The sequence below is a fragment of the Aspergillus pseudonomiae genome, assembly GCF_009193645.1.
Source record: "Aspergillus pseudonomiae strain CBS 119388 unplaced genomic scaffold BDV37scaffold_113, whole genome shotgun sequence".
Taxonomy (NCBI): Eukaryota; Fungi; Ascomycota; class Eurotiomycetes; order Eurotiales; family Aspergillaceae; genus Aspergillus; species Aspergillus pseudonomiae.
Genome location: NW_022476105.1, coordinates 99,520 through 110,059, shown reverse-complemented (window position 1 = coordinate 110,059; position 10,540 = coordinate 99,520). Strand labels below are relative to the sequence as shown.

Below are 10,540 nucleotides of genomic sequence, written 5' to 3'. Positions count from 1 at the left end.
AAAAAAGAAAGAAAGGAAGGAAGGAAGGAAGGAAAGAAAGCAACAAAGAAAACAATAATAATAATAAATCAATCAACTTCTCAGACTCCCGCTTCTTCTCTCATCTTGTCGCTGTTGATGAATCCGCACCGATCGAACAGCTTCTCCCAGTGCACCGCTTCCTCAGCAGCAGTTTTAGCATCATGCCGAGAACCTTCGGCAATAGTCACAGGCATGGTCCCATGGGGGCCACCAAAGATCTGCAATGAAAGCTTTCCCGGAAAATCATTTTGCAAGTCCTCTTTTGCAACATCAACGAAAGCAGCAGGCCATGTCTCAACGCCACCAATATGACCTTCAGGACTGCCGCTATTTACAAACTTGGTTATGGACGTACTCATGGTCCTGGCCAGCGCGAGCTCGGCAGCTGAGTTGTCTGTACCCCCATCCAGATGCTGGACGTTCAATACATAGGGAATATCACTAAGGTGTGCAACACGCCACATCGGGACGCCCATCATCTCGAACGCGGGTGTGAATCTTGTGGAGTTATGTTCGTATAGCCGAACCTGCGATTGTTTCGCGCCCCCATTTTTGAAGTATTGCCATGCAAAGTCAAGCACGGGGCAGGTGAACCAAATGTCTTTGTTCATCTGCGCTGCGCGGTAGTACTGTGCAGAGATAGGGCCATCATATTCTTTCCGGACAAGATGTTCGAAGTCCTCGAGTGGGTATATTTGCAGGAGCTTCTCTTTTGTGGAATTGGAAAGGCTAAACAGCCACAAGCCAAAGCTGTCTAATACTTGCTGATCTGTGGAAGTCGACGGTGATGCATACCAGGCACCATCATTTGTCACCCAGGATGCGATCACCGGAATCTCTTTCACGAATTTACCGGCACGCATGAGCTGAGAAGGCCGGTCACGGATGAAGTCACCATCAACTGTCGGGAAGAAAAAGCCCTCGCCGAATGGTGGGCGGGCTTTCCGAGATGCCGTTACAGAGATATTGGTCAAAACATCAAAGGACACATCTCGTAGGCATTCCAAGGTCTCTGGAGATTGATCCTCGCCCTCTTTAGCACACCCAACTCTTTTCGCGATGTCTGCAGTGTTATTTGCGACCAAGTCTGACTTGCTGTTAAAGTTCAAGCCTGGCCCACCCGACATCATACTACATCTCCAAGTCAGCGCAAGACGTATTTTTTTGTCTCACAGGTGTATTACATCGCTTGTTGAAACGGAACTCCTTTTGTTCCTTCGAATGATGTCAAATGTAGACCAATATCGCTGGCGCCCACGCTTTGTCCCACGACAGTCACTTGTAGAACTTAACGTCAGTTACAACTGGTAAGCCGTCACTTAGTAGATCATATCACCTCTTTGTGGATCTCCACCAAAGACTTCAATATTATCACGGACCCCTATAATTAACGGTGTGAGATGCCTTATAATGAAAAGGCGAGGACTGTTAGGTAGCTACATACACTCCAAAGCTGCCCGTTGGTCACGAAGACCAGCATTCGTCTGCTTATTTTCAGCCATTGTCTTGCTGGTTGCAAAGCCAAAAACTAGGTATACAATTAGATATAGCTTCAATCAAAGGGTAGAATGCATTACAGCCAAGACGATAATTAATGGCGACGTAAATCAGTGGCTGGCCGTCCGCAACAGATTGCCTTATCAATCCGTCTGGATTGTATAAGACCTCAGAGGCAGAACCTAGAGCATGGCCGCCTAAGACGCATTAGTATGCATCGGAACTCAATGGATCCCCAGGAGTGCTCTATTTGCAATGGTGAATATCACTTTACCTCCATGTATCCACACCATTACCGGTAACCGCTCATCGGTTTTGGTAGCGGTCGGTCGAGCAACCCTCAAGCTCAAGCAATTTTCACTGATATTTACAACCCGGCTTGTGAAAGGGAGCACATCTCCCATCCCTTGCGGGCACCAGGCTCCAGGACGAGTGGCATCAACAACCGATCCCCTCGCGTACTGGAACGGAATGGGCGGTGCGAAGCGGCGTTTGCCCCATGGTGCCTCTGCATAAAAAATGTTTTGATAATGCTCAACTCCCAAGGAATAGCTGCCCAGGTACTTTATATCTCGGGCAGGGTCGGTCACGGTCGGTGGGGAGATCAATCGTCTTCCACCCACAGTAAATTCGAAGCCTTCATTGTTTGGAGCTAGCAAACTGTCGAACTGATTGCGATAGAAAGCAAACAAGCCAGCAAATAAAGCAACCAATGCGACTAGAATAGAGTTGCAAGTTTGAGTCATGGTCAGCGTCAATGTGTTCTTCAGTACTCAGGTATTTACACCGATTTTGCGGCGTGTGAGATTCATAGAGGCAACCACAATGAGAAGTTGTATACCACGTTGACTTCTATTAACATGACAGAAGGCAACAAGGGAGAGAAAAGCGGTGACTGAGTGTCATGGGGTGCGATTAGCAATCGCTGTCCGATTTGGCGACCGCAGGAATTTAGGCCCCCTTCTGCACGCATTTGTGTTGCTTGGAGCAATGCCGAACACCCCCGCCTCTACCAATCCATGAGCCCAATTTCTTGCTACTTGCAAGATCAAGCCTTTCTCCATCATGTCAAAAGCCATCATGGATGTGCCAGCAATCTGGAGGAAAAATGATTTGAACTTCTAACGCTAAAAAAATTTGAAGATTGCAAAATCTCTCCAGCCCGGACCAGGTACTTCTACTATTATCCCCGGAGTTTATGTGTCTATTTACAGCAGTAAGTTTATTGGGCCTGGGATATGGAAATTCTTGGATCGGGATTGACCTAGCAGAAGTCAAACAGTCACTAGGACTACGAGATTAGAAGAACACAATACGGGAATATACTGCAGGCTATCATGCCTCCAACATACGTGTATCAAGATCCCCATCGATTATTGAAGAGACGCGGGCTGCGTGGTGTCGTCCCATATGCTCCATGAGAAAGCACCCCATAGAATCAATTCAAAGAATGACCAAAGCATAAGCGACACGACGAAAGAGTGACATATGGCCCCATCACCAGTAATCAATCTCAATCTGTTCCTTCTTCAGGTCAGAGGCAGCATTCGGTTTGTTAGCCGCTGGGGCGCTCCCAATGCTACTTTCCACTTCCTTGATACTCTCCAATTCGTCAAAGTTCAAGCTCTTCCTTTCTGTCTTTGCTATGACATCCATGGATGATGTGATAGGTCTGTTGGGGATACTTAAGGCGTTCAGAGAACCGGTCACTGGCATCCGGGCAACATCACCACAAGGTCCACAGTTCCAAAATCCAACACCATCCATGTTCTGAACTACCGCTTTCGTTAGGCGGAGGAGATCACCAATACCTGCGGCCCCCACAGCAGTAGCGACCGGCCTAGATGGCAATGCTGAATCTGGACCCGGTATGCTGCTTTGCAGTAAAATAGCGTCGTTTCCAAGCAGGTCAAGGCTACGCCAATCGTGCGTGCGCTCTCCAATTTCGATATTCGCATTAGTCTTCAATATAGCATCAATGGCAGAGCTAACAAGCGAAACTTCATACCATTGCCTCCCCCTGCGTATCATCTCCGCCAGTGGAATGCAACGTGCTCTTATTGCTTGAGTGTCCGCGGAGCTGGACCCTATCAATAGATCCTGTACTTCTGTGACTTGCAGTTGAAGCTCTTGTGCTTCGGGGGTCCCACCGTTGTCGACACTGTTCATTTCTTTTGCTGCACTCTTGGATCCCGCAGAATCAGCAGCGGAATCTGCTTTTCCTCCTGTCGATGACGAAGTGTCGGGGGTGTTGATGCCTTTAGAGGAGCAATCGTTCGAACGAATATACCGATAGCGGGTCCAACGCTTCATAAGAACTTTGTCCACAGTCAGATGTTTGTCTTTGGAAGTTTTAGTGTAAAGATGGACGAGGTGTTTGTCGGGCTGGACCCAGAGATGGTCCACCAAATATCGGGCGGCGTCTTCAAATTCTTGATATCCTTGGATAGGATATGCAATATTGCCACGGACAATCATACGAGCATCCCAGATACTACCAGGAAAGTGAATATTGACTGCACCTAGTGCTTCGGTTGGCTTCTTGATGGAATATTTTCCGCGTCCATCAACTTCGACAATGATAGATTGATCTGTTTTAGAGAGGCAATGGAACTCATAGAAAACACTATACTCGTTGTCTTCGTGTTCAAAGAAACGGCGATTCCCATTTTTTGATGTTTTAAGGTCCACAATATGATCAACATCCAGTCCCGATGTTGTGAGCCTATCAATGAACTTGGTAGTTGGTGCAGATACGCCAGTCCGTGGTTGCATTATCTCTGTCCACTCTCTTAAGGAGATGAGACCCTCCTTGTAGGTCTTCGGCAGAACTGGAATCAATGCGAGACCAATCTGAACCTCCAAAGTCAAAGACCCAGGGAAATATTCGGCAGCTTTCAATGTAGGTTTTAGGATCTCAAAAAGCTGTTTGATACTCTCATTCATACTCAGCTCTCCTTGCACCTTTCGGGCATGTTGCACATCTTCCTGCGCCGTGTGTCGGGGAGATATATTCTTGGGCCCCATATTTTCATATGGAGTTGGGTTGTCTGAGATCCGGCTCTTTGTCGGCTTTTTCGGTATTCCCCAGGCATCCTCCAGAGTGGCTTGCCTTTTCGCTTTTCTCGGAGACTTACTTGAGACATTGTGACTTGGCTTAGGCGCTTTGTGATTCATTGTATGATGAAATTCCCTGGTAGTCACCTCATCGCTTGGTTGTTTTCCTTCCGCTTTGTGTCGTCTCTCGAGCTCTTCAAGTCGCCTTCTTGACAGGACCGCATTTATTTGATTTCGGGGACTGGGAGGATTGGCAGCGCATGCCGAGGCTTCACTAATTGTGGTTGGCTCTCTCGTCTGCTCAAGGAAAGCCTCTTCCAACATGACGAGCCTTTTGACCTGCTCTGAAAGATTGTCATTTTTACCTGATTTTGCACCCTCATGTAATACAGGGCAGCCAGAGTCATCTTGAGGTCCACAATCCGTTTCCATCACTAAGCCACTCAAGTCGTGGGTGATGTTGTTTATCCGCGATGGCGCATTGCTTTGTAGAACCGTGTTTTCGGAGTCAACGTTTGCATTCAGTGGTATCAAAGCTGGCTGGTCTGCACGCATCATCGGAAGAGAATTCGTACTTATGGCTGCTGGTGCGGTCACGTCAACAAGCAAATTGTTTGTGTCGAGCTTTTTGGTTGTCCGAGCGGGTACATAATCACTTTTGCTTTGAGCTTTGAAAGTTTGACCACTATTTTTGTTGTCTGGAGGGCGTGGGGGATGCTTATTGAGCCCATGCTTCGTTTCGTCGAAGATTAGGGAGGGGCGTGGCTTCGGTGCAGCAGGTGTCGAAGCATTAAGGAAGGAATCAGCCGCATCTCTCAGCTCACAAGGGCTAGTAGGTCTAGAGAAGCTGACACGCATATCTGTATTCCCCGATTCAATGCTATATGTCATTTTGAATTTTCTGCGGGGTGCGGAGGCATCTTCTTTCTTGGGTACAGGATCAGGGACCTTGACACGTTCAGATTTCGTCACTGGTACCACCAACGGAACCGATTGGCTTGACTGTATAGCTGATGGAATAGGCCGTCTTGTCTTAATAGCTGGACCTCTCTTAGCACCTAGGGCTGCTGTTGTATTGCTTGAAAACTCAGGTGGTGGTGTAGGTGGGTGTTCAGGCTGTTCGCTGGTAACCTCCATTTCCTTACCCTCAGCGACCCATTCATTGACTTGCTTAGCCTTCTCGGCAGTCAGAAAAGGATGAGTGGGCAAGGTCACTGATGTTGCAGCCGGAACATTTGTATCTTCAACAGATTCCAATAGAACGAACTCATCCCCTTTGCCAACCTCAGGGAAAGTATAATTTTGCCATATTATGGACTTCCCCGGCCCGTTGCTAATTGGCCGTGGATTCACAACGTTCTTAGGCAGCATGTAACTCTGAGATTCCTCATCGAATGAAAGAGAGGTAGTGACAAACATCTGGCTGATACCGAGATTCGAACTCGTTACGGGGTCAGCTAGAACACGGCGAAGAGCCACTTGGTTCAGGCTGCTATAATTCTGAATGATGTATCGGGTCGCCTTGTCTTCTGTGGCTATACCCATGTTGCCCACCTTGTGGTTGACAAGGCAAGACTGAGAAACATATGTAGTTAGTGTCTAGATATACTTTAAGAGGCGTGTCACGTACCAAGGGTTTCTCAATCCGAGTGAGCTTCGCTACAGCGTCGTCAACATCTCCAGCGCTACTTCCAGATATTTGGATGCCTTTAACCTCATCTATTATAGTAATATTTGTGCCTGTCACGGCTGCAATCTCAGTGAGGACTTCATGGAAACCAGTCGCAAAGCACCCAATGCCTCCATGCGACGATAGCCAGAATTTTGTGACATGAGTCATTAGATGAGATTGATGTATCAGCTCCACATCCGAATCAATGTCAAGAGCCAAGAGACCCCCTAGGCTATCTTCGGTAGTAGCGACTGGGACAGAAGCTCCGTCGTCTCGAAGCATGATAGGAATATTCAGTTGACGAGTACGTGGCATCTTAGATTTGTTATGACATATTAGCAACCGGTCATCTCTGGGCAAGAAAGGCGAGAGACATACATCAAGAAGATCCTTATTCTTCTGGTCTTCGATAAAGGTTGAAACAAGACCCGCGATCTTCTTTGCAGAGCCGTTCATACGTCCTTTCACCACCAGGAGCTAGCATAAGTGAATTAGCAATGCAGTGGAAAAGGTTGTTTCTCGAAGGACTTACGTCGTCATGCCTCAGGTATTCGCAGTGGTAATCCAGGTGAGGTAGTGCTTTCCTATAGCGCACATCAGTATTGGCGGAGTTGTCATTGGGGACGTAAGGGGCGAACTTCATTTCAATGCCTATATCTTGCACCTATCGCCATTCTGGTTAGCAAATGACCTGCATTCACAGACTAGGGAGAGTTTCTTTACCCCAATGTCCTCGAATGCCCAGATGGACGCGAATGTTATGCGCTGTTCATTCGCCATCCTTGTACCATTCTAGAAGCAACTCCCACGCATCAAAGGAGGCAGTGGAAACTACAAAGAGAGATGTAGCTTGAAAATATATGAGAGATAAGTACTATAGGATGGAACGAAGTAAAGCAGAAGAGAATATTATGAAAACTAGAATGGGAAGAAGCAGTAGCGGTAGCAAGTAAGGGAAGAGTGTGAAGGAAAAGCAAAGTGAGCTGGGAAGACAGATATAAATATCACCACATCACCAAGACAACAGCGGAAGGAGACCTTGGAACTTAGGTGAGATGAATCGTGACAATAGGCCCTGTAGCCTGGCATCTAAGACTCTATTCCCAGGAACAAGACAAACACTGCACGGGTAGATGCAACCAACGGTGAAGAACTCTCTGGTAATGCGCAAACGCAAATTGAATATTGCTGTGGGGTACAGGCAGTTGATCAATACTCACGGCTGAGGAGAAAGAAATAGAAGAATTCTAATAGTAAGCCGCTAGGCAACCTAAGGAAGGGGCAGGTAATGTCGGAACCTTGACCAAAGACAGCTGAATACAAAGAAGGACATCACGTGTCTGTCCAATACGTGAATTCACAGTAGTTTCCTGTATGTGCATGTTGAAAATATATCTATCAGTCTAGTCATTGTGGGCATCACTGTACTGTAAATGCAATCTAACAAGCAAGGTGATATGACAGTGGATTTCCCCCAGGGTATCAAACAATCCCAAACTCCAGATAACAGCGATTGAGCCCGGACAGATTCGCCGGGAAGTGGAATGAAATGCTTTCAGATTATGAAAGGGGGGTTATAAACAGGTCAAAGAGAAGAGCAACCTGGGGCTTACACCCAAAGTTCGAGACCACCCGGTCCATTAGGGAGGGAGACAGGTTGCGATAGGTGTGTCCTCAGCATAAGAAAGAAAACTGTCCAGTGTTAGACAAGTAGAAAACAGTGTTACCGAGAAGTAGTTTGTTAACAAACCTGCTAATCCACCTAGGCTTTCACGACCAGCGCTAGCTGCCTGTTAAAGAAAAGAAAAGGCCACCGTGGACGCGCCACGAACTTTATAGGTCCAGTTTTAATGGGCATCTTTGACCTCGTTCTTGACCTGGATTGCCCATTTCATCCGATCTTCAGTTTCCTTCAGAGAAGCCAAAGCTGCGTTCAAATTGGCATCACCCTGGCGACCCCTCTCAACGAGTGTGTGGACCTCTTCGTCATGGGCTTTTTTATAGGACTCGTACACCTCAAAGAGCTTGTCAAAATTTTCTCGGCCAATCTCAATCTCACGATTTTTCTGGGCCATCACAGCATCCAAGCGCTCAAGGTGCAGACTCTTTTCTTCTTGTCGTGTTTTTAGAGCATCGATCTCATCGCGAATCGCCTTCACCCTCCTTTGTTGATCTGCCCGCTCACGTTGCCCAGCTTTAGCAAGCACGTCATACTGGGTCCGAGCATGGTTGGCGATCTCCTGCAACTCCGCGCATTTCCGATTGAAATCATCACGGCTTTCATCCATCAGTTGATGGAATTTTTTCGTGTCCGTCTCTGCTCGCAGTCGTCTATCCTTTTCGCTCTGCACCTCTGCGCGTAACTCCTCGATTTTCTTATCTTTGCGAGAGATCGAATGCAGGTTCGTCTCGTGTGCCTGCTCCAGGTTCCGGAGACGTTCCGTCATGTTTTGTACCTGAGTCTTGAAGGCATCGTTCATGCGCTGTGTTTCTTCCGCCCGGGAACGATAAACACTGCACTCTCGCGTCAAGCGGGCAATATCCTCCTGTAGATTATGTATGACACGACCAGACTTGCCCGTGGCTGCGTGACCGACTGCCGAAGACCATTCAGTTGTCATTGAGTCACTGTTCGTAAGTGTTGACCCATTTGTTCGGGCGTTCGAGGAATGCGAGGTAATCGACTCTGTAAGAATGTGCACATAATCTCACAATAAGCAACTGGTGACTTGTCTGATTGGAATGATGGCTAATCGGAGCCCGATAAGGGGAGAAAAAAAAAAAACCACCCACCTGCAGACGACTCCACGGCCTTCAGACGTTCCGGGGCGTCGAGATCAAAAAGACCACTGTATTGATGCATATTCAGTTGCGTTTCCACATGTGGTAGACTAACACGAGGGGACCGTCGCGGAGGATCTGACGTCGGTGATACAAGCATGTCCGAGTTAGCATTGTTGGCTACTGCTTTTGGCGTTTTCTTGGCCCGACCGAATCGGGCCATGCTCGGCATTGTGGGTATTTGTTGGAATGTTGGGAGCTACGGGAATGACCGTAAAAGGGGATCCATGAAAAAAGGATGAATGAAGTAGAAAGAGTGATCACACAATAAGAGTAGAAATACCAGAAGTGGAAACGCAGGTATAGTTAGAGCTGTAAGCAAGGAGCAAACCTCACTTCTCAGGCACAACAAACCAGCCTTCTGCACCTCACGGCTCGGCCAACGAGTTTCTGAACGTCGGGATCATGAAACTTCGGTTGTGCAGAAGGGTCCCAGGACTTGGATATTTGCCATGCATAAATTGATGCACAACAGATTCCGGATAGGTAGGGGGAAAAAACGTACATACCAAGGAGTGGATCAAGACCTTTGATTGCAGGAGATCTGCAGCAGAGCTTTTACGAAAAATTATTGTTGGTGCTTATTCATCGCTGAGACATCAGGATAGGATGCCGTGAAAAAAAGGCAGTAATAGATATAAGGGAAGACACACGAGTCGAAGAAAGGCACTGGGAACTGGTAGCGAGCTGTGGATGATAAACTTACAGCCACTGCCCAAAAACCAGTAACTATCCACTGAGGGAGGGAAATGAAGGATATGTGATGGGAGAAACTTGAACCGCGAACGAAATGTGAGGAATAAGCACAGGAGAAAGACAATAATAATGATCTACAAGAAACTCGATAGGTATAAGCAGGAAAATTGAACCGCGCTGAAGAGAAGAGAGAGAGAGAAAGAGAGAGTACATGACAATAGTGGTGGATATGACGAAGAGAAGATTAGCCGCCGCGGATGGGTAGATCAATCATATATACCCAACGAACACTACCTATCGCAACATAGAACATGCATATGTACCATGTACCTCAGATTTATGTGACGTGTATGGAGATTCAAGGCAACCAACTGTGAGAGATTTCTCACCTGGCAATTCTGTTGACCCCTGAAAAACAATAACTACATCCTCGGTATTGCCACCACTGATTAGGGTTTATTATATATATCAGCCACCAGAACTCAATCTCTGCAGTTTATCCACCCGAATAACGGGTTGAATGTTATACTATATTGTCATACCATTCAAGAGGAAGAGCAATTTTGCACAACCTGTGTTTAGCCCCTCTTGCTGCACTGCTTATTCCTTAGCAGGGATTTCCTTCCCACCTTCATGTAGGCACAGCGGCTACATTTAGATAAGGCTACGTACTCTCCAAATAAAACCTGACCAATGTACCCTATTGCTCAGATGGCTTGGAGACTTATCAGCTTAAAGACTCTGAGCTCTACATGC

At 47.1% G+C, this 10,540-nt stretch overlaps 3 protein-coding genes across 3 annotated transcripts; all 3 read right to left on the bottom strand.

Moving 5' to 3' along the window:
* Positions 1-26: 26 nt before the first annotated feature.
* BDV37DRAFT_23457 (lipase) lies at positions 27-2,398 on the bottom strand. Its single transcript, XM_032080411.1, has 6 exons — positions 1,793-2,398; positions 1,599-1,715; positions 1,466-1,549; positions 1,358-1,402; positions 1,206-1,299; positions 27-1,152 (listed from the first exon to the last, which is right to left on the bottom strand). Exons 1-6 carry the CDS (start codon positions 2,262-2,264, stop codon positions 81-83), a joined length of 1,884 nt encoding a protein of 627 aa, XP_031936052.1. The 5' UTR covers positions 2,265-2,398; the 3' UTR covers positions 27-80.
* A 617-nt stretch (positions 2,399-3,015) lies between these two features.
* On the bottom strand, positions 3,016-6,921 carry BDV37DRAFT_290888 (uncharacterized protein; the record flags this gene model as incomplete). Its single annotated transcript, XM_032088820.1, has 5 exons — positions 3,016-6,150; positions 6,206-6,562; positions 6,626-6,724; positions 6,780-6,826; positions 6,912-6,921. 5 exons carry the CDS (start codon positions 6,919-6,921, stop codon positions 3,016-3,018), a joined length of 3,648 nt encoding a protein of 1,215 aa, XP_031936051.1.
* Positions 6,922-7,414: 493 nt separating this feature from the next.
* Positions 7,415-9,996, bottom strand: BDV37DRAFT_262670 (uncharacterized protein). Its single transcript, XM_032083459.1, has 4 exons — positions 9,795-9,996; positions 9,041-9,643; positions 7,998-8,933; positions 7,415-7,939 (listed from the first exon to the last, which is right to left on the bottom strand). The coding sequence occupies exons 2-3, from the start codon at positions 9,258-9,260 to the stop codon at positions 8,095-8,097; spliced, it is 1,059 nt and encodes a 352-aa protein (XP_031936050.1). The 5' UTR covers positions 9,261-9,643; positions 9,795-9,996; the 3' UTR covers positions 7,415-7,939; positions 7,998-8,094.
* Positions 9,997-10,540: the final 544 nt, after the last annotated feature.